The 24,442-nt window shown below is 44.3% G+C and overlaps 1 protein-coding gene across 3 annotated transcripts in view; it reads left to right on the top strand.

The window, feature by feature from the left end:
* Positions 1 to 24,442, top strand: part of LOC119163061 (ninjurin-2) — a 150,229-nt gene that overhangs the window by 75,727 nt on the left and 50,060 nt on the right. The window contains exon 1 of one of the 3 annotated variants that reach the window (XM_075874312.1): positions 4,764 to 6,507. The exons of the other annotated variants lie outside the window; for them this stretch is intronic. Within the exon in view, the coding sequence (XP_075730427.1) occupies positions 6,472 to 6,507 (36 nt within the window). The 5' untranslated portion in view covers positions 4,764 to 6,471. Of the gene's footprint in view, positions 1 to 4,763; positions 6,508 to 24,442 lie in introns of those variants that run through there. 3 annotated transcript variants of the gene reach the window in all.

A 24,442-nucleotide genomic window follows, 5' to 3' on the forward strand; every position in this document is an offset into this window, starting at 1 on the left:
AGCGCATTCTTAGGCGCCCGCATAGGTCTAGAGATGGCAAAATCGGTGAGCGATTAATCGACATAAGGTGTACAGGTATTCGATGAATTGTAATCGTTTTGTACCTCCCGAATAATCAAATTAATTTATAATAATTATTCGATCAATAGAGTACGGAAGCTCCCACTTCCACCCCCAAACTCACCCTTAACCTGAGCACATGATTGGAAGGCGCGTAGTACTGAGCCGCAGATGCGCCATCGCCTCCTTTTACTACACCCCGTATTTCTATACGCTGGCAGAATGATCCCGAAGCCAGCGGTGGCCTTACCCCATAGACACAGATTTGGACTCGCCCTGATCTCCGTCAGCTACGGCATCCAACTCCACCCCCCAAAGCTGCAAGCCCGGACCCTAGGTGGACGGTCCAGTGATGTTCCGTGCAGGGAATTTCAGGAATGGTTAAATTTTTCTATGATGACCGACAATTAGTGGTCACAGTGCGCCTTCATCTGCTGTAATCGGTTCTGGCGCATGTACAACGCAAGCGTAGCCCTTGGGACTTGTTTCTGATATTTACGCGGAGCGATTTCTATTTAACTATGGGTATTAGACCTGAAGCCAACACTGCGCAGTGTACTAAAGTATATGAATTAATAAAGCCATGCTTTTGTTGTGCCGTAGTGGAGGGGCTAGTCATGATTTCAAAACTCGCCAGTACGTCAGACACGTTTAAATATAGTATGCGTGTGTGTGGATGGCGGTGGAAATTATTACTGTTGTGCAGAAAAATATGCTGGGAATTTAGCCAATGTCTGCACGGAAAATTTTCAGAAATAGGGAATTTTCATGTCTCTGAAAGGGAATTTTTCGGTGTAGTGCGGAACATCGCTGCGGACCCATACAAACGAGGCAGAAATTATCTTGCCCGCTTCTCTCCGGCTTTCACCTTCTCTCGCCCTCCTTTCTCCTGCCTTGTCTTGCGTTGCTTGCGTGTTGTGCAATTGTTACTTATTGGAGGTTATACGTACGGCTACTTTGCAGACTTTCCAGCAGTGCTTTTGACTAACATTGATGAAAGCCTCGTAGCAGGCTTTACGCTAAACTACCGTACATTTTGAGACAAACTCGCAGCTAAATTTAGCTGTTATTCTTTATGTGCACAAGCTGGCGTGCGATCTCATCACGGTGTCAGCAGAACAGGCGTTACGCTTTTTTTCTTCTGCGAAAGAATGACCGTGGATTCTGTGGCAGAAAATTGGTTTACAGAGGTAGAGAATGCAAGAGGATGTACTAAGAAGCATAGGCAGAAGTTTGTTGAATGTCGTCAAGGTGTTGTGTACCGAGTTGCTCTTTCTTACGCGTGTTATTATATCGCTCAAACGGGGTTCTGCTCCAATGACCGCATGCGCGAGCATACGAAGTTCACAAACACGCTACCGATACTTAGTCATATCTTCATTGCAACAAATGCGGTCGCACACCACTTACCTGTCGAAATATCATGACGAATGCGCATGTCTCACTTATAAAGCTTATCACATTCAAAACAGTGGCGAGGCATGTGTAAACATCCCCTCGATTTCTCCTCTTGCGAAGGAAAAAGAATAGATGCCCATCGATTGCCTCGGCGCAGGCAGAAACTTGAGTTTTCTGCAGTTTCATTGCGATAGTGGTATGCTCACTGATTGGATTGGATTGGATAAACTTTTATTTGGTCCTCCAAAACACAGACTACTGTGTTGCGGGCAGCTCCCACGTGGGGACTGAGATGCCAAGCTCCTCAGCCGCCTCGCGGGCTTGGTGGACAGCCCAGAGCTGATCTGCCAAGGACGAGCTGCGGATTGCCGCCTCCCATCTAGCAGAGGTGATGTGCGATAAATGAGCGAATTTGGTGCACTGCCAGAGCATGTGTTCTAATGAAGCTATTTCCCCACAATGTGGACAAAGATTACTTGGGTATAGGTCAGGGTACATGATGTGTAACATTTGCAAAGTAGGGTACATCCGCGTTTGCAAAAGCCTTAATGTAAGTGCTTGGGGCCGGGTTAGATTTTTGTGAGGTGGAGGGAAAATCCTTCTAGACAGGTAGAAATGTTTAGTGAGCTCGTTATATGTTGTAAGAATTTCCCGGTTATCCCCTTCACCGGTAGAACGCATCCCCGGGGAGGCGCGGTTGGAGAGTTCTCGCGCCGCCTCGTGTGCTGCTTCGTTGAGATTGGGAGGGGAATCGTTGATTTGTCCAAGGTGAGCTGGGAACCAACTCAGAAGATGATGTGTTATGTTCTTGTCTTGCAGTATTTTCAGCGTTTGTTCACAGACCGTCCCCTTGGCGAACGCCCGTAGTGCTGTCATGGAATCACTGTAGACGACTTCAATGTTATCCATCTTGAGTGCTAAGGCGATGGCCACTTGTTCCGCAATGATTGGGTCTTTCGTCCTGACCGTCGCTGAGTTGACGACATGGCCAGCCCCATCGACTACCACTGCCACAAACGCTTTCCCATTGGCGTAGGAAGCCGCGTCAACAAATACGACCCCTCGTTCCTCGTTTGAGACTTGACGAAGTATAGTCCTGGCCCTCGCTACTCTTCTTCCGACGTTGATGCTCACTGAAGGAGTACCCGCATTACGTTGTTAGTCAACGCCGTAGTCCCATGTCCTTTCTTGTCCCGTATATTAAGCGCTGTTTTTCACTCATGAACCTACTATAGCTCATGTGCCTGTATACCGGACCTTGTAGCCTTTAGTAACACTGTTGTCGCATATTTCGAGAGAAGTACAGCTTCCAGCTAAATCACCCGTGTCTTCGGCTGTGATACAGTCGCGAAAGGTAATAGTGTCGTATTCACTAGATAGTGCTCGCAGTTGAGGCTCTGCGCATTATCGGAAAGGCGTGCGTGGCGCCGTGTTTAGGGAACGACCAGATGAGACCTGTGAAGTATACTGGCGCAGCTGTGGATTACTCTAGCCGGAAAGCAAAAAATCATGTTACTCTATTTCCCGCAGATGCCTGTACCGATGGTCTATATTTTGTGGTCAGCATGTGGCCGTGCAATCTCTCCATGGAAGACATCAAGAAAAAGAACACGTCAGTTCGTAGTTATATGAGGGCCTCAATTAAGCTGGTATATACGGGAGGGGGCACCATGGGGTTCCTTTTACCTCTAAAAATTTTCATAGAGGAGGCTCTTTTACAAAAAGTACATAACGAAAAAGAAGTTTTTACCAAGCCTTCAGCAAGTTAGCCCGGCGTGACACAGCCACATCTTGCAATACGCTTCCGATAAGCGACAGCTTCACTGCAGTTTCACCGGAGGCTGACGTCACCACTGGTGGCTATATAACGCAAGCTGCCAAGGTCCATTTGATCATTGTTTCTCTAACCGTTCGAGCGCAGCATCGGCATGCTTACCCCGCTGCTGCTACCACGTTAATAAACGATCGCTACGTTTTATGTTGGGATCCGTTCTTCGTCGACTCGGCATTCTACTAGCTCATCTAATCACCGATGATTCTTCTTCACCTTTTTTCTGACTGAACTTCCGCAGTAACTAGCAATTCCTGCAGTTTAACGTCCCAAAACCAAGACTTGATTATGAGAAGTGGCGTATAGTAGATGGCTCCGGCAATTTCGACCACCTCGGGTTCTTCAACGTGCACCTAAATCTAAGTGCATGGCGCCTCAAGCATTTTCGCCTCCATCGAAATTGCAGCCACCGCGGCCAAGATTCGATCTTGCGACTTTCGGGTTGCCACAATAGCTGAACTGACAGTCAGGCAGAAGTTGCCGGATGTTGTTCTCCCAGCCGACAGTACGGAAATCGAAAACAGCAACCTCGGGAGGGAAGGCTGCAACTCCTCGAGTTGCCGAAAATCGTCTATTAAGCTGAATTCACACGTGTGGATGGAGTAAGTATTTTCACAGTGGACGGCGCTTCACACGATGCATTCGTCGCTAGAACTGCCCACCCTAGTGAAGTCCGGCCTCCTCCACTCGCGCCACGGATCTAGACGCCTCGCACAGAGACACCGTTTCAGACAGCGTTCCATCTTGGAATGCCCCCTTGTACCCAGTGCTCTAGGAGGAGAAGCGTTTCAAGCTTGAGAGCCGAGAGTATCCACGCGAACTCCGCAAGCCGTTCTCCAGCTGTGTGCATGCAACGCCTCTGCGTAGTAGCCACCCTATCCGCGGTTTCGTCGGATGGAATCCAGTGGCCGTGGAACTGGTCACGTGACCGTTTTCGGTCCGCGGAGAAGCAGAATTTTCCCCTCGCGTGTGCATGCACTTTTATTGGAATCGGGAGCGCTTGCCCAATCGTGGTAATGGGAGCAAGCGAAGATTCACGTGGGCCTGCCTGACATCTTTTCGACTGGTGTACTTGCCGCGAGCATCGACCTCGAAGTGACTTTGAAAAGAGGAAAAATGAAGAAATAAGCGCAGTTCTGTCAACAACGTCGGCGGTGGGTGTACACGGGGTTGAATGAGCCACTGCGACTCATTGAATCTGACTGAACAGTCTTGAGCTGGGTCACTCTTGAGCGAGGTCAATTTGATCGACGTATGCTGCAACGGTTGCTTGAGAACTGGTCGGCCAGCCACAGGCGCGCGCACGAAGAGGGGGGCGAGGGGGCGGCCACTCCGCCCATTATTATAGTCACTTATAGGTGACTGCATTTAGAGTCACCTGGGAGGGGGGCGGGGCGCATGCCCATGCTGCCAGGCTTTGTGTTCTATCGGCAGAATCTCCGCCTGCGGTGCTGTGCTTCGTATGAATGACGCCTCGCACCTGTAAGAAGTTCATCTCTGGTAAGAGCGATTTAATATGCAGCCCAGTAGGATCCTGAATGTGGCGATAATATTTTTACGGATTGTGGTTTCACGTCACGAATACCGAATATGATTGTGAGGGACTCCGTTGTGGAGGGCTCCGGATATTTGACCACTTCTTAAACGTGCACCTTGATTTGGGCTTGATATCTACTTTTAGCGCTTCGTGTGCAATGAAATGTGGCCGGGACGTGATGCCCCGACTTCCGGGTCTGTAGTCGAATGCCATAAGAACGTTACGACAGCGACAGGTGAATAAAAGAATGAAAAAAGTTAAACCTGCACCGCTTCGCGGACACTGGTGGAACAGCGAAACTCGTGGCCTTCGCTTTCGTCGCATTTTGTTTTGCACGTCTCGCTCTTTATTGAACGCTCTTTGCCAAGATTTGAGATGGTAGTATAGTTTTATTGCATCTTGTATACCACTCTTATACGCAGGTTTCACAGCCGTATACATGATGAATGGCAGAAGTTTGTGTTTATTCAAATCAATTCAACCTAATTTATCTTCACTAAACTTGCGCAAAAAATGCAGACTAAAGCAAAAAGCTGCTAAGTTAGTTGCTTGACGAGGCTCCTGCCTTCCCCCCCCCCCCCCTTTGATATCGATAATCCGCAGAGCACAGATATGAAAACATCTGGACATTGATCCTATACACTTCAGATAATTAGAATAGAGCAAAGAATATATACGCTAGTGTATAGTGCTTTAGATAAAACTACGCGAAGTAATAAAAACGAAAAAAAAGCGCGTAAAGCGGCTCACTCCCCGTTCGAAAGAAAATATCAATAGAGATTATAGCCATTATCATTCAAGCAGAACGAGAGAAAACATTCAAACGCGAGCAGATCGAAGGAACTTCAAATGGGGCATAATGGGCGGCCGACCGATCGGTGGTTGCTATGCAAAGACAAAACGTATCGGCAAAGAAGAAATGAAAGTGGGAGGGTGCATTCAATCACGTGCGAGTGACCGGCTGAAAATGCGTTGTCACGGCAACTGACGGCGTTTGCACGTCCGCACAGTGGTCGCGAGTGGCGCTTCCTCGCGCAAGAGGCCACGCTGTATTGTTATACATGGTATCGCTTCCCGGACATTGGCGCGCAAACAATGACATCGAAAGAGAGCAGACACCGAAGTTAGCGACCTTGCCAACGGACAACGTCTACCCGTGGGGAACATATTCGCGAGACCGACTTTTACGAATGTCGTGACCCCTGGAAACCAGTATACGAACGTCGTCGGCTTTCATTGTAAGAGATGGTGAGGTGACGATGACTTCCTGCACGGAGATTCACTGATAGCTACGGAGGTTGTGACTGCGTATGACGAGGGCTATTTGTTCGATCCGCGCTGTGCTGAACTATAGCGACGCGACGCAGATATCGGACTCACCGAAACTTCTCTTCATAAAAGTGCGCTATGAGCTTTCCACGTGTCAAGCCCTAGTAATTGACGGAGCTTGAAGATATTTGAATGTGTGTCTTGCCAGTGTTGGTTTTATAATCTTGTGTGTGTCTGTGTGTTAGGCCTGTGGTCATTTGGATCAGGTTCTGTGGACAGCGTCGCTTGACATTTCGGACTGTCCTGTGCGAAATAGAAAAAACAGCGTCGTGCAGCGAGAGAGTGCGCAGGGCAAAAACAAGTCTTGATCCATGAAATGATCTGCCGCGTCAGCCCAACAATGGCGAACGCAGTAAGCACGATTGACTTTCCTGTTACTGTTTTTCCGACGTTGTGTACTCCGCTAACAGTGTCAATCCTTCATAGATGACAGTCATGGTCGGTGTTGCCAATTAGCTATATGTTAGGTAGATCTAGCTACTTTTAGACTCGGGTAGCTATACACTCAAAATTTGTTTTAGCTACGAGTTCGAGTTCTAGCATTAAGCTCCTACTCTAGCTTTTTTCTGAATAATTAGTGCTTAGTGAGAAACTATATATATAGTTTCTCACTAAGCACTAATTATTCAGTGCTTATTATTCAGTGCTTATATATATATATATATATATATATATATATATATATATATATATATATATATATATATATATATATATATATATATATATATATGAAACTAACAGTCATTTCATGCAAGAAAAGCATAGGCATAGGTGTCATTGTGTTTTTGAACGTATATTTTTCGGAAACTCAAGAAAATGAAGTGCGAGAAAAATCTTTAGAATGCCACCAACAAAACGTGGGATTTTTTGTCCACTTCAATGTCTATTAATTTGCGACAATATGTCATCGGCATGAATGCAGCTTGCCAAGTGATGTGGTTCTGAAATCGGCATGACAGCGTCATTTCAGCGGCAAAGGATGATGCTCTGCAATGGCCAATATCGACCAACATATATATGTACCACATGAGTTATGAACGCTTACCGCCACAGCTTCATATTTCTGCACTTTTACGATTTTCGAGGAAACGTCATTCGTGCGCTTGTTTACGGCTATGATAGTGCAGATTAAAATTTCTTTTTTGTTTTTGTTGTTAAATACATGACTAAATGTAAGCCTACTTGAAGCTTTCTCGTCCGCTTTCTCACCAGCTAAGACATGAAAGGCAAACATTATTTCACGAATGAATGATAGCAATCTGATACAAGTGATGGAGGATTGAAGAGACATTCGCTTCGGTGACACAGGAGTTAAAAGCAAGAAATCGTTCAGCCGTCGAGCAGAGCTTATTCCCAGTACAGCTTGACCTTGGTGTCGCCTGACCTGCATGCATCTGGCATGCACCTTGCCCTACAGGCACCTTGACAACTCACCAACTGAAACAATGAAGTGACCTCGCTCTTGCAACGCGTTGCTTCACTGGGGTTTCCTCCTAAGTGCTGATTTTTGAAAAAATATTGGAAAAAATATTGGTTTTGTTATGCGCTGTTCGATTCCTTATTCAGAATATTCGAACACCCGTGATGTTTACAGAGCTATGATGCATTCCCAGCGCCTTTTTCAGGGGTGCGCAAGCCTTGACGCCTTGCTAAGTCCACACCTGCCCTGTAATATTGGAATAAAGCAGGCACACTTTTCTCTTCATTCACACATGTTCTGTGTGGTTGAGTTCAAAACGTTACTTGATAGCTCTGTTTAAACTATAAAGTAACACAACTGCCATTAGACGTATTGCACGCATTGAATGTCTAAACATGTTTGAAAAAATAATTTAGCTACTCTTCTAGCTCCTTGGTGGATTTTTGTTATTTCTAGCTACTTTTCCGTTGCAATCTAGCTATTTTTGCTCTCCGACATTTGACAACACTGGTCATGATGACATCAAGGGGGCAAAAGTAATCACACCGGCTAAATATTTCAGCGGAGCTTCGAGGGTCACCTTTTCTTCTCTGACTTAGAACTGCAGGGACTACTCTATTGTACTAACTGTTTTTAGGCGAGTTGCTGCATTACGGAGCAAGAAAGTACTCGCTTAAAGACACAATGATGAGAAAAACTGCGCATACGTGCTCATTATCGCTGTTATTGCGCATTAAATATTATTAGCTTTCAACTGGAAAGTAGCTGAAAAAGTCCAAGATGGAGATTGGTACCGCTGCCTTCTTTAAATGATTTGGGCCATAACCTGCGAAAGACTGCTCCGAAGCATTGGCCTTGCGCCGTACTAGCTTGTCAAATGGCATGGTGAAGTTCTTTTAAAGCAACAGCCCGATGCTTCTACAAGCAGACAAAGAGGGTGGTTTCGCCGTTTTCACCTATAGGAAAATTTACAACCAAAGAAGCTGTAAACAAGAATTTCGTCTGTAAACAAAAATTTCGTCCACGCAAATAAAAGCAAAATACGAGACAACGCACGTGTGTGTTGTTTCCCTCGTGGGTGTGCGTTTGCGCTGGTACGAGAATAAATGTGCCTAGTACTAGGCAACTAGGCACACACTGTATGCAGGCATCATCTTGGTCATAATGTCTGGTGTATCACATTGACAATGTGAAGAGTTGGTGGACGTTACATTAGACATTTGGCGGAGCGGTATACGAACGAGAGAACGCTTTATGAATTGTTCACTCAAATATCTTCATGTTAGCTCAAATAAAATGTCTCTGTTCGTTAAAATTATGCAAGAATTAGCACTTCGTGCTGGTAATTTTACTGTTTTCCCAATTTGTACTTTCTCGGAAACTCTAGCATGTTTATCAAAGATTTGTAAAGGGTAACGTAAGAATTCTCAGTAAATTGTACAGACTCATTACTCCGTGTGGGCGTGTTCTGTGTTAGATGTACCGAATGTTACCGCGTATAGCATTTTGATGCTCTCACAGCAACATCGCAAGACCGGTACTTAAAATTAAACAAGTGATAGATATAAGAGATGTCGCCAAAGTCGCAATGCGAAATCGAGTGAAAAGAATTTCTTCTTTTTTTGTCCAAGTAAAAAAACACTGCAACAAATCTAAAGATATATATAGAGCGTCCAGAAAAAGAAAGTTGAGTAGAAAACGGAGTGCTGGAGGTGTGTATTATCACCCCAAACATGATACTGCAATCTGGCGTGGTATACTCTGGACACCGTCTGACTCAGCCATGTTGTCAAATCCGCCATCATCTCTCGCTGGCCCATAGGGCAGCTTTACTGCCTCTCGACTGATTGGCTTAAAGTGCCGCCAGTACGGGATATGCCAACATTACGCGATCAGACTGTTTCCAGAATAGAACACCTCGACTAGATCTAGTTAACCTCACCGCCTCATCCATCCTCTATCATAAAGGGGCCCTGCAACAAGTTTGAAGCATGCATGGTCAGAAAACGCTGCTCATCGGTAGTCGAGGTGGCCGCGAACACGCGAGCCGAATATTACAGTGCATCATACGGCCTGTAATTCACAATAAGTTACGCGAGTAAGCTAAAAATTGCTTTTCTTCTCGACAAATGACAAAATAAGCACAATATCACTATGTATACCAGTCCTATAGTTCTATGCTTGGGGATGACAAAAAAAAAAAAAAACGCCCATTTTTGTAAATGAGCATTTGACGCAGAAGGGTAAGGCATTGCTTGCAGCGGCAATACAAAAAAAAAAAAAAGAAAGAAGCCGCATGGAAATTTGTCTGGACATCCGGTGGCAAAATTCTTGCACGCAAAGATGAAGGATCGCGAGCGATACACATTGCGGATGAGACAAGCCTGGCTAAAATTAGAAATTAGATGTGGCATATGTCATAACAAATTGGAAAACATTCCACTATGACTGATCTTGTAAATAACCAAAAGTATTACAGTGTTGAAGACTTTAATAGTGCATTTCAATCCGGAAAAGGCTTGTTTAAAGCATTGCATATAAATTGTAGAAGCATAAAACGAAAGATCGACGACATTGCTAATTTTATATGGTCTATAGCTATCGGATTTGATGTGCTAGTTTTCTCCGAGACATGGATTACTTATAAAGAAGATGCGCCGTTCTTTCCAGGCTATAGTCATGAACTTCTCTGTCGTAACCAGCAAAAAGGTGGAGGTCTTGCTATTTATTTTAAGGATACGCTTTCGAGTGAACTGCTTGATAAGTATACTGTTATGAACGATGATGTTGAATGCATTACAATGTGTGTTGGCCCATTCATAGTAATTGGCGTATATAGGCCACCACATGGCCACAAAAAGAAATTTATTGAGTTTCTTAATGTTGTGTTATCCACTGTTCGCGGGAATACTCCTTGCATAGTTATGGGTGACATAAACATTGACCTCTGTTCCAATGATCCTTATGTCAAAGATTTTGAAACGCTCTTACTTACATATGGAAGTACAAATTTTATACGTTCACCTACTAGGATTACATCAACAAGTGCTACGCTTCTTGATATATGCGCCTCAAATTTAAGTTCACAGAATATAAAATCCGGGGTATTTACGTATGACATAAGTGATCATATGCCCATCTTCTTTCTTGCACGAGTTACTTCTCAAATTGGTCAGAAAACAGAGACATCTTTCCACCGAATTAAAAACAGCAAAACTCGGGAACATTTTTTTCAGCTAGTTCAGAACATAGATTGGACCACTGTTTATAGACAAGAATCCTGATGATGCTTATAACACATTCATGACGTTATTGAGTACTAGCTATGATGCGGCATTTCCACTTCAGAAGCGCTCACGTGGCAGAAATAAGAAATGCAGAAAGCCTTGGATAAATCGTGATCTTTACCGGCGCATAAAAATAAAGAATAAATTGTATCATGATTTCATCCGTTCGCGGAACACAGACGCCTTAGCTGAGTACAAGAAATACAGAAACGTTTTAAATTCAGAAATACGGAAGGCTAAACAGAACTACTATGAAAAATTATTTGAAAGCATTTACAATGACCAGAGGAAACTATGGGAGGTCATAAATGGGCTTACGAACAGAAATAAGGGTTGTAATAGGACACAGGACCTAACAATTAATGGTCAGATTTTCAGTGGTGAAAGGTTGGTCAATGTCATGAATGAACATTTCATAAATGCGGGCTCCTTTATTTTAACGAATGAGAAGCGAGATAATGCTCCAACTCCTGATAAGTCTCCTTTGCCGTATTCTATTTTTCTCGCACCCACAGATCCGGTTGAAGTAGAAAGATTAATCAGAAAACTTAAAAACAATGTTGCATCAGGGATTGATGAGATAGGTTCTGTTGAGTTAAAAATGGTGTCACCATTGATATCTAATGTCTTGGCCTATATTATCAACCTCACCCTCACTAACGGTGTATTTCCAGAGCAGCTAAAAGTAGCAAAAGTCACTGTAGTACATAAAGGTGGTGATATCAATACTTTAGCGAACTATCGACCTATATCCGTGCTTCCAACAATATCAAAAATATTTGAAGGGGTTATTTATGATAGACTTGCATCCTTTTTTGATAAGCACCAAATAATAACAAAAAGTCAGTATGGTTTTCAAAAAATAAATCAACAGAACAAGCTCTACTGTATATCAAAGATAAGATAATCGAAAATATGGAAAACAAAAAATATACTCTTGGGCTCTTCCTCGATCTTCAAAAGGCATTTGACTCCATACAATTCAAATCATTGATTCATAAATTATCAAGTAATGGGGTGCGTGGAGTTGCACTACAACTGTTTAAAAGTTACCTAGAAGATCGTTATCAATATGTAAAACTGAATAACACTATTTCTGCAAAGATAAAGTTGAACCAAGGAGTCCCCCAAGGGTCTATACTGGGGCCATTATTGTTCCTTGCCTATATAAATGATATTGTCGATATACCTCATTCTCCTGAACTTATAATGTACGCTAACGATACGAATGTTTTCTTTTCATCAGACAATCTAATATCACTTGAGGTCAGTGTAAATAATTATCTAAGCAATCTTTCAAATTGGTTAAGGCAAAATGGACTGCGCTTGAATGCAAAAAAAAAAAAACAACCTATATGATATTCCGACCTATAAACAAACCTATTAGTAACATAGCTGTAAAATTCGAAGGAAATTGCATCGCACATGTTAGGGAACAAAAGTTTCTTGGTGTATGGTTTCAGGAGGAATTAAACTGGAACACACATGTAAATCATCTGATCACCGCATTAGCGCGAATAGTTGGTTGTTTTTTAGAACAATGCACTTAATCCCATTGAGGGTAAAAATAAGTATGTACTATGTACTCTTCCATTCTAAAGTAAGTTATGGGATGTTAGTCTGGGGAACATCACAAGGGAATTACCATAAGTTAATAACTATACAAAAGAAAATATTGCGCTGCTTTGAAAATTACAGGGGGAATCTACAAGACTTGCGCACTGCTCCACTATTCATTAAACATTCCATACTCAGAATTGATCAATTATATCATTTTAAATTACTTCAGTTAATACAAAAGACTAAGCTATATGAAGAAAGTTGCACCGAAAGACCACACTACAGTCTGCGAGAACAAAAGAAACGAGCTCCTAGAACAAGAACCAAGTATGGAAAACAAAGTATTGCTTACCAGGTACCTCAGGTTTTAAATACCCTTGCAGATCAATTGAACTTTAGGGCTAGTAGTGCGACTTTCAAGAAACAAATAAAGAACTTATTCATAACCACCGGTCTACACTATCGAAACTACGTAATGGAGTCTCATGCTTCTGCAAATGCTTAAATTGTTCATAAACTTCTATGTCAATTATACGAGTGTATACAGCGGAATTCATTGTATCCGCATGCATTTTGTGTCTGTTTTTGAGTTGTTTCATTGATATTGTTTAGTTGTGAATTTTAACGAGAGTGACCTCTAATTCTTAAAATGTGTTATGTAAACTTCTTATGCTATTTATGTTTGAATTTTGTGTTTACAATTTCAGGTTGCTTGAAACCAATGTATTGAATATATATATTGTTTGTCAGTGCTGATGTCTAAGCTTTGCACTGTCACGGACTGCGGAGGGACAAGGGCCTTTGTCAGGCTATTCGCCTTTAGCCCTTTGCCCCTGCAGTGAGCTCTGTATCCGGCTTACTGTAAATAAAGATACTACTACTACTATAATATCAGCCATTTCCTGATATGAGCATGGCGTGCTCAGTCGTTGGGCTGCCGCGGGAGACTGCAACATGGTCCACACGTGCTGAAATTATACGGGAAGATATTAGACCGAATCGTAAAGTGAATATGAAGAAAGAAAAGTGGGTGAAAAGATAACTTGCCATGGGCAGGGTCCGAACCTGCGACCTTCGAATAACGCGTTCGATGCTCTACCACGGCCGCTATCCTCGCAGCCACTTTATCGGCTTTACAGTTGAACATAAGCGCGGGAGTGTCAGTCAGCGCCATCTGTAGCCATGGTGGCGAGTGTGACAATATATATATATATATATATATATATATATATATATATATATATATATATATATATATATATATATATATATATATATATATATATATATAGTGTGTGTGTGTGTGTGTGTATCGAAAGATAGAGACGCGAAAGAACTTGTAAATGCGAAGCATTTCTGGCGAACTTAGCAAGATTTAGCGTATCTATCTATCTATCTATCTATCTATCTATCTATCTATCTATCTATCTATCTATCTATCTATCTATCTATCTATCTATCTGTCTATCTATCTGTCTATCTATCTATCTATCTATCTATCTATCTATCTATCTATCTATCTATCTATCTATCTATCTATCTATCTATCTATCTATCTATCTATCTATCTATCTATCTATCTATCTATCTATCTATCTATCTATCTATCTATCTAGCCGCCAACGACTTTAACTCTCCTGGCCGTTTGGATACTGTGGTCTATACCAAAATTAGTATAGCAAATATGACTGTATGACGAGCATAACTGCCTAGTCATAACAAGAAACTCATGACATGCATGTCATGAATGTCATGATTTGCATGCCATGGTCTTGCTGCTCCTGTGGTGGTTTCGTTCACATGACATATCGCTAAACTGGTATGGTATGACATAACTGCATGGCGAGCATAAGTGACAGGCCCCCAATATGGAAATCATAACATGCGTGTCATCAAAGAACACGACTACATGCCACGCTCATGATGCGCTCGTGGTCGTTTCGCTAGCTTCACATACACCAATTTTGGTATTACGTGACTTGAATGGATAACGAAGGTATGTGACGGGTGCAAACACGATAATCCTGACATGCGCGTCGTGTAACATAAATTCTTGTCACGCTCATGAAGCACTCATGGTCGTTTCGCTAGCTTCACATATACCGAATTAGGCGTCACGTGACGTGAGTGGATGACTAAGGTATATGACTGATGCAAATATGATAATCATGATATGCGTGTCATCTAAAAACATGACTACATAGCACGTTTATGATGCGCTGGTGGTCGTTCCACAAGCACATATACCAAATTTGGTATAAACTGACGTTAATAGACGACAAAGATAAATGACACGTCCAAACATGATAATTATGACATGCGTATGTCTTGAAACATGGCTACATGCTACGCTCATAGCGCGCTCTCAGTCGTTTCGCTAGCTTAATATATGCCAAATTTAGTATTACGGGACGTGATTGGACGACAAGCGCTAATGACAGGCGGAAACATGATAATAATGGCACGGGAGTTATGAACGGCCCATTTTACCTCCGCCTCGTAACAATGTGCTGATTTTATTGTGACATTTCAACGTTCCTCATCCGTGCTTCGCATATGGTCGATTCCCACTGTACATTTTTTTATAAATTGGACATGGTTAATCATGATCATAATTTTCAGCCTGTTGTAGTACACTCAGCGGCGTACCGGCTTCTTCGCGTGTGCGGTGAACGGTAAAGTTTCGAATATATATATATATATATATATATATATATATATATATATATATATATATATATTTATTTATTTATTTATACAATACTGCAGGCCACAAATGGGCCCAAGCAGGAGTGGGGGTGTTACAGAGCCGTTAGAACAATTATACAATCTTTAGCGAGGTAAAAACAATAAACAGGAGAATACAAAATATTTTGAAAACACTGTAAAATATTAATACAAAATTTTAGAAGTCAAACATTTGATCAATAGATTTCAGCACATTGTCAGATGAAAGAATTTCATGCGGGAGGTTATTCCAGTCGGTTATAGTGCGGGGAAAAAAAGAATACTTAAAATTGTTAGTGCGCGCTGTGATAGGCGAGAACTTTGCAGAATGGTAATTCCTGGTGGGACGCGATGATAACGGAGTCAGGAAGGCCGATGTTTCGAGTCTGATATTCCCGTGTGATAATTGGAAAAGAAATTTTAGCCTATTCATTTTGCGTCGAGATTCCAAAGTAGGGATTTTATTCATCTGCATTAGTTCTGTCGGGGAGTCATAACGGCGGTATCGGTTGTAAATGAAGCGGACGGCTAATCTTTGGATTTTTTCGAGATTGTCAATGTCTTTTGTAGTATGTGGATCCCAGACTATGCATGCGTATTGAAGGCATGGTCGTACTATTGTGTTATACGCAAGAAGCTTTATGTTCGCAGGCGAATTTTTCAGTTTATGTCTTAGTAAGCCTAGTTTTCGTCGTGCTGAGGCGCATACCTTAAGAATGTGGGAGGACCATGTTAGATAACTAGTAATTGTTAGATTACTAGTATATATATATATATATATATATATATATATATACTGAAGAAAAAGCACGACAGGTTCGGGTATTTTCTATATTGAATGAACTTGCAGATAGCACATTTGAAAAGGAAATTGTGTTTACTAACGTTTCGGCCGTGGCACGGCCTTCGTCAGAGTGGCCGTGCCCGATGAAACCCGTGGCACGGCCGAAACGTTAGTAAAGACAATTTCCTTTTCAAATGTGCTATCTGCAAATATATATATATATATATATATATATATATATATATATATATATATATATATATATATCATATATCATATATATATATATGATATATATCATAGGGGTCCTCCTCCCTTCATCAGGGGAGAATAACTCCTCCCCTGATGAAGGGAGGAGGACCCCTCCCGAAACTGTTGGGAAATAAATATATTTATCATTGTTGACAACGCTCCCGTTGTGCCGTTGTGCCATATCCCATACCTATATATATATATATATATATATATATATATATATATATATATATATATATATATATATATATATATATATATAGTAGAATGGATAGGGTGCAATTAGCAGTGCCTGCAAAAGACGAGGAAGAGGACCGTGCTTCGTGCTCGTGAGAGCTCCGATTCGGATCGCTGAGCGCTTGACCTGTGTTCGTTTTCTTAACAAACGCGTCACGGACTTAATGCTCAACGCGCACTACCAAGTGGTGGAGAGTGCTGGTTCTCTTTTTCATCCTGGAACTCCGTAGCCAGACTCTACCTTCGCTGTCCATCATGCCTGACGACGTTGCAGCACAGCCGTATGCTGCCACACCCCCGGCTCTCCGCTGCCACGGTATTCCGAGGGAGCGCGGCCCAGTTCTATTCAACGGCTCTGGTGAACAGGACGTCGAGGACTGGCTCGCTTCGTTTGAAAAAGTGAGTGTCATCGTCCGGTGGGACGATAACGACAAACTCGGTCGCGTCCATTTCTACCGGAGGGGTGTCGCGCAGCTTTGGTTTAACAACCATGAGGCTGATATTACCACCTGGGCCTCTTTCAATATGACCTTCGCAGACGTATTCGGCTGACCGGCAGTGCGCAAGCTCCACGCGGAGCAGCGTTTGCATGATCGTGCCCAGCTGGCATGAGAAAGTAAGACGGCAAGTTGGGCCAGTTGGTTAGGATCCATCGTGAACTTACAGCGCAACACCAGAAAAAAAAAAAAACAGGACAGGGAAGCAGTAGAGCGCCGTCTTTTCTTTCTGTTCTACTCCTTCGCTGTCCTGTATTTTTTCAAGTGTTGCGCTGTAAGTAAGGCAGGAGAAAGTTTCACGTCTTACATTGAGGACGTCGTAGGCCTCTGCCGGCGCTTCAATCCGGCCATGTCCGAAGCCAACAAAGTGAAGCATATAAAGAAGGGCATAGAGGACGATGCATTCCACAAGCTTGTGGGGAAAACTCCTCGAACTGTCACAGACATCATTCAGCACTGCCAGAGCTACAAGTTGCGAAAGCAGCGCATTTCCACGCGACGTCACAGTTTTGACACGACCAGCACGTCAGCACTGACCGTTGGCGCGATCTGTCCAGATCCGATTGTAGTGATGTACCAAATACAACAGTTCATCCGCGAGGAGGTTGCCCGCCAATTGTCTATTGCTCCTTTTCTCCCTAGTAATAGTTATGGACTTTCCTCGTCACTGTGCCAATCCATTGAGGAGCAAGTATCCGAAGCTCTTCCGCCTACGCACCAGCCACCGCCTGTTTCAGCGCCGTTGACCTATCCCGACGTCGCGAGAAGGCCTTCACATGCAGTGTCATGCAGCGCAGGCCCTCCTCAACGCCCTCATGTCTTCTACGCACCGCGGGCGCCGACAAGCCCGCAAGTTCCGCTTTATCGATGTCCTGCCACCCTTCCCAATAATCCTTGGCGCACACTGGACAACCGACCAATGTGCTATTACTGTGGTCTACCCAGGCATGTCGGGCGTTTCTGCCGCCGCCGCGTTCCTCGTCCAACTGCCGTTGAAGCCAATTACAGCTACGACCATACAGAGCCGCAACAACCAATGCCCTCCCACGCTCCTTCAAACACCTCATTGTCGAACTGCCTCACCCCCCACTCGTCTCGATCACCCTCCCCGCGCCGGCGCTCGCTATCGCCAATGCTTCGACGCACCGCGCCCGTCCACACGAAAAACTGACCACCGCAGTTCCCGAGGCAAGAACAGCGCAACTGTCGAAATGTACAAGGCCTCGTTCCCAACCTGCCAACGAAATCCCAATCTTCATTGAAGGTGTTGCCGTGTCCGCCTTAGTCTATACTGGAGCTGCTGTGTCCGTGTTGAGCGAAGCAATGTGCCGCAAGTTAAAAAAGATTACGAGTCTGCTTTCTGGTGTTCCTCTCCGTACGGCGACCGCACATCACATACAACCTTCCGTCACGTGCACAGCTCGTCTACTCATTCAGGACGTTTTGTATGTGGTTGAATTCGTCGTCTTTCTGCACTGCTCGCATGACGTTATATTGGGCTGGGACTTTCTTTCCATGCATCATGCCGTTGTTGATTGTGCCCGTGCCGAGCTTGAATTATCAGCAATCTCGGACATCGCTCCTGCCAAGTCATCTTTTTCTCGTGTCGTCATCGCCGAGGACACAGATATCCCACCTATGTCGTCTGCTATTGTGCCAATCTCCTGCGATTATGCTTTCTCTACCGCCTTGTTTACGCCGTCAGCGAAATTCACTTCCTGTAAGCACTTTCTTCTCCCATTTGCTCTTATCACGATCACCCGCAGGGGCGCCTGCGCAAGTAGGCGTTTGGTGTGTAGCGACACCACGGACCCGAGCTAACGGGGGAGTTTTGACTCCCTCCCACGCCTAGCCGTGCGTGGCTTTGCCGTGTCCGGGGAAAAGGGGATCCTGGGGGTTGAGCTGACGCTGGGTGCTTGGACGTTTAAGTCCCCTCAGCAGAGGCAACACACCCCTTTGGCCCCGGCTTCATGTAGACGGCACCCCTGGGCTGACCCACCCAGGGGAAATCGGCAGTCGCCTTTGTCTATCTCTCTCTGCCTACATCTTCGCCTTTATCTCTCACTATCTATCTGTCCTGTCTTCTACTCTCTTCTGTTTACTTCCAATTTTCCTGGCGGCAACCCTATCAAAAAAAAAAAAACGAATGGTGGGCATGGTGTAAACCACCACCCACCATTATAGTAGATTAATGTAGTGGGTGAATGGTGGGAAGCGCCCACCATGGCGCAAGGTGGGTATGGTGGGTGCTGCAGTGCCGGCAACGCTTGAGCGCGAAATGACGTCAGAATCACCGTGACGAGCTGCCACAAAAAATAAGAAAGAATTCTATAAAAACGGTAGAGAAAAAACCCGTCCCGTAAAAAAAAAAAAAAAAAAAACAAGGCGCCATGGAGGATCGAACGTGCAACCTGCGGATTCCCATTCGAAGACACTAACCACAGCGCCATACCAACTTTTTTTTTCTTTATTTCCGGTTCAACTTCACAAACGGGTTGCTAAGATAAATATATTACAATTCACAACGAACAATACAATAAACTTAAAAATAACTAAGCCCGTCAAGCATTACTATAACACATCACGTCCTAGAATTCCTTCATGGTCAGTAGGGCTTCTACCCTTTCTACCCATAAAGGTACACATTCGTCTGTTCTTACTACCTCGAGAAATCTTGAGATGCTTTCTTTGAAATACTCTCTTGCTGGTCTTCTGTCTGGGTCACAATGAAATCCAGCCATTCTAGAGCGCCATATACTGTGCAAGGCAGTCATCATGGTAAAATCGAAAGGTAATCCATCCTCATTCTCTATTGCCAAATACCTGATCCCATGAGAGTCTAACGGGAACTCTTTTTTGATTGTCCTTTGTAATACGTCCCAAAAATAAACTCCTTCCCAACAGTGCAGAAAAAAATGGTCAATAGTTTCCGGTTTCTTACAGATTACACAGTGAGATCCCCAAGGCATATAAAACCCCCGCTCCTCTAGCAAGGTTCTTACAGGAAGTGTTCCAGTGTGTAATTTGAAAAAGAACGTTTTCGCACTTGGAGCTGCTGGCATTTTTTTAACTCGTTTAAGTACATTCTGACCCTTGCGTGCTGTATATAGCGCTCTGTACAGTGGGATGGGGAGCATCGTGTCACGTAAATCTTTGTACAGTTTTTTCTTTCCAACAGACCACAGGTAGTCAGTTGAAAACCGAACACACAAAAACCGCACGCTGGCCACAACTTCCTTCATGTATCCTTGCACAGCCCCTGTGGTAACATGAGTGCTCACAACAAACTCGGACAACAGTCTACTTAGTTTTGTTTGACACACTGTTAATAGGAAAGGATCTCTTGCCTCGCGAAAAAAGAAAAACCTATTTACTAACTGCTTGATAAACAGATGTCCTAGCCCAAGGCCTCCACACTTCACCCGTCTGAACAAATTCGTGCGACTGCACCTTTCCCAGTTAGAACCCCACACAAATACTGCAAACACCCGATGTAATTTTTTGCACATTGACCCGAGAACAGTACAGCACTTGCATCACATACCACAGCTTAGACACAAAAAACCAGTTGCATGCAGTAACCCTAAGCAAACATGGACAGATAGGTTGCATTCCACCTATTCGCTTTCTCTTTAATTTCTTTCGTTTGCTGTGTCCAATATTCATCAGTACTTTTGTATGACTCGAGCGGTACTCCGAGATATTTAACTGGCGTTCTTGTCCATTTAATGGCTGCAAAAAATTCTGGTGTTGAAGGCCAATATCCATGCCAGACGCCGAGGCATTTACCCCAGTTTATATGGCTTCCTGTAACTTCGGCGAAAGATTTAGAAACTCTGATTGATTCTTCAATACCATCATGGGAAGTGCTACAAATCGCAACATCATCAGCGTATGTGAGTCATTTGACCTGTGATGATTGTACTCTAAATCCATTAATGATGTCATTCTGCAATATCAACTGACATAAAGTTTCAATATAGATGCAAAACAAAAGTGAACTAGCAGGGCAACCTTGACGCACTGAGCGCTCAATTCTTATGGGGGGGCCCAATGTCTTGTTGATAATTAGTCTCGTACTACCGTTCCGATATGCCATGGCTACTCAGTCAATAATTATCTTACCAACATTAATGTGCTTCAATACTGCAAACAAAAGAGCGTGGGAAACGCAATCAAACGCTTTCTCCAGATCCAGCTGGAGTATGGCCACACGAGCATGACAGGTGTCAACACATTCGAGCACGGATCGCATTTTATGAACGTTTGTAACTATGGACCGACCTTTTATTCCACACGTTTGGTGTGAACCGACGATATCTTTTATTACTGACTGAAGTCTGGCCGCCGAAATTTTCATTAATATTTTGTAGTCTACGTTTGTCAGTGCGATTGGCCTGTACGCTGTGACGTGCCTGAGTTTTTCAACCTCGTCTGTTTTCGGAATCATAACGGTATGCGATTCACCAAAGGATGGTGGTAATTTCTTTTCCTCATATGCCTCATTAAAAACGCCCGCAAGTATTGAAGACAATTTACTTTTAAAACATTTGTACCACTTGGCACAAAGACCATCTGGTCCTGGAGATTTCCCAGGATTTAACTTATCAATCGCCCGTTCAACTTCAGATGCAGATATAGATAATTACAAAGCGTTTTTCACTTCCTCACTCACTTGCGGCATGCGTCCTAAATATTCGTGTTTAAATCTTCCTAGGTTTGCCTGTCTACACGCAAAAAGGTTTTCAAAATGACTTGAAAATACGGATAAAATGCTGTCCGTATCGGTTACTTCGTGACCATCCTTCTCTATTTTTTCGACATGATTCCGTCGAGCGTTCGTTTTCTCCACCCCTAACGCTCTTTTGGCTGGCGTCTCTCCAGCCGCTAAAGCCTCAGCCCTAGCACGGACGAGTGCACCGCGGTAGCGTTCCTCGTCATGCAGTGCAAGTTTCTGCTTAGTATTGCGTATGTCAATTTTATACTCTCCTGGTTGTTTGCACTCCAAGTCTACAAGTCTTTCCAAAGTCTTTCGGAGTTCTTTTTCTTTCTTTTTCCTTTCATAAGTCAATGCGCAAGAACGATAAATAGCTTTTATTTTTATTCGCTGCTTGAACTTTTCCCACTGTTCTGCAAGTTTAGCTCCATCATCCATTTTTATTTCATTGATGCAGTTCATAACCTGATCTCAGAAATATTCGCCAGTGATCAAAGTGGAATTCATCTTCCACAGCTCTCATGAGAAAGTTCCACCTTGTGTTTTCTCTCCCATATCACATTTAACTAAACAATGATCGCTAAAGTGTATTGGGTAAACAGCATATGTCTTGCAGTGGGCTATTAATTCGAGCGACACGTAAATGCGATCAAGGCGCGCATGGCTATTCCCCTGAAAATGTGTGAAACGCACCTTCCGCGTTCCCTCCATACAGCTGCCCACGTCTTCTAACTCGAATTCAGTAACTACGTCCGCTAGCGTCCTACTACTTTTATCGTAATTGGCGCGTCCATTTGCTCGATCTCGCCCATTGAGAACGCAGTTAAAATCACCAAGTAATACAGATGTCCTTTCCGAAGTGAAGTGCTGCTTTAGGCTTGAAAAAAAAAAGTGATCGCTCCTCACAAATGGTTGGTGCATAAATACACACTATACGCCACTGACATTCATTGAATACAAAATCACAGGAAACCAATCTACCAGACAGGCAAGCGAAGGTATCTTGCACTACCAGACCCGGTAACTTCTTAATGAACAAAACGCAGCCTGCAGACGTGCCTATTGCTTGACTTACAATTGCGTGGTAACGCGCCGTAAACCTCAGCACCATGCCCCGGGTCTCCTCCTCACCGTCTACTTTTGTTTCTTGTGCAGCTAGTACATCCAGATCATGATCCACAAGTAGCCTGTAGACTTGGCTCTGTTTCCACTTGGCGGCAAGACCTCGAACATTTAACGTTGCCACTCTAAGTTTCGGTGCAACAGCCATGTCTACACAGTGAAGAAGTTAGCCCGGGGCATGGTGCTTACCTTCGGTGTCTAGCATAGAGCTAGACATCTTCGGAGCCTCCAGGTGGACCCGTGCCACTGGAGGACAAAGGTGGCCAGTGTTTGTCCGATATCGGGTTGGGACGCAGCCTTGTGCTGCGGCGTCTGAACGAAGTCGCCTTCGCAGGTGGCCCCTCTTCTTGCTTTTCGCTGGACGCCTCACGCCGTCCTGCAGACTGCTCGCGGGGTCTTTTGCTTGGCGCCCCACCACTGATACCCTCGCACGACACTGGAGGTTCGGTTAATTCCACCGGCTCAGGCTCCTTCGATGGGGTGCTTGTGAAGCCTTCTTCGGTTTGGCCGGCTGGCTCTTGAGTAACCACCTCCCCAGATGCTATGTCTGCTTTGGCTGTTGGTTCATCACCACCAGTCGGTGTAACTGTACCTGTTGAAGCTTCTGGGTTCACCGCGTCGCCTGCGCCTTTCGCCGCGTCTTCAGCCTCGGTCACGTCCATCACCAACTCTGATGTGTCTTCACTTTCGGCTGATCCGATAGCCGATGCGTACGTGTGCATGCACGCATCTTCGCTGTGGCCGAACCGCCGACAATGCGAGCATTGGGGTACCTTACACTCTCTTCTAACGTGGCCGGTACCATGGCAGCGCAGACACTGCATTGGCCGACCAGGTGCAACCACAAGTGCCAGTTCACCAGCCACCCTGATTTGATGCGGGAGATCTTCTACCTTCACGCCACTCTTGAGCTTAAGTAGCACAGTCCGTGTGGTTGAACCCTTGTCGCTGACACCTTGAACACGCCAATGCTCTCTTGTGACTTGTACGACCTTCCCAAAAGCCGCCAACGCCGTTCGCACGTCTTCATCGTTGACGCCGTACAGCAGCCAACGAAGACGCAGCCGCACCTGCTGATCCTGGGGGTCTACGATGATGCAGCGTCGACCCTTGACTTTCAGCTCCTTCACGTCCAGCAAGCGTTTCGTAGCATCCGCGTTGTTCATGGTGACTGCCCAGACATGATTTATCTGGTAGGCCCCCAGTGCCAATACCTCCGGCAGCAGTCCTGTAGGTCCGAGCGCGTCTCGGAAATCTTCGACTCGATACGGTCTGCCGCGCACATCACCGTGTAAAAACGCGGTGTTTTGCGCGACGCGTCCCTTGGGCAGCGGTGGCAAAATAATCTCATATCCTGCGTCTTGGTCTTCGGTCATCCTGTTGCCGCGGCTAGTATGTGCAGCAAACGCCGCTCCTACGGAGCACATGATTCTTGCGTCCGACGCGCGTGAGTGCCGACAAAAGAATGACAGCGCCATACCAACGTGACGTTGATTGTGCGTTAAACACTTAGTTGGCATACAAACTTACGGTTCAACTTGAGTTATGTTTGTCGTGTACACAACATACACAAGAACTACACCTGCTACTAAAAATTGCACATTTATTAAGCACAAGCAACTGCGGCCTGTAACGATGGCCACTGTGTTAATGGTACTAGTGCTATTTTTTTTACAAT

This window comes from Rhipicephalus microplus, chromosome 9 (assembly GCF_043290135.1).
Source record: "Rhipicephalus microplus isolate Deutch F79 chromosome 9, USDA_Rmic, whole genome shotgun sequence".
Classification (NCBI taxonomy): Eukaryota; Metazoa; Arthropoda; class Arachnida; order Ixodida; family Ixodidae; genus Rhipicephalus; species Rhipicephalus microplus.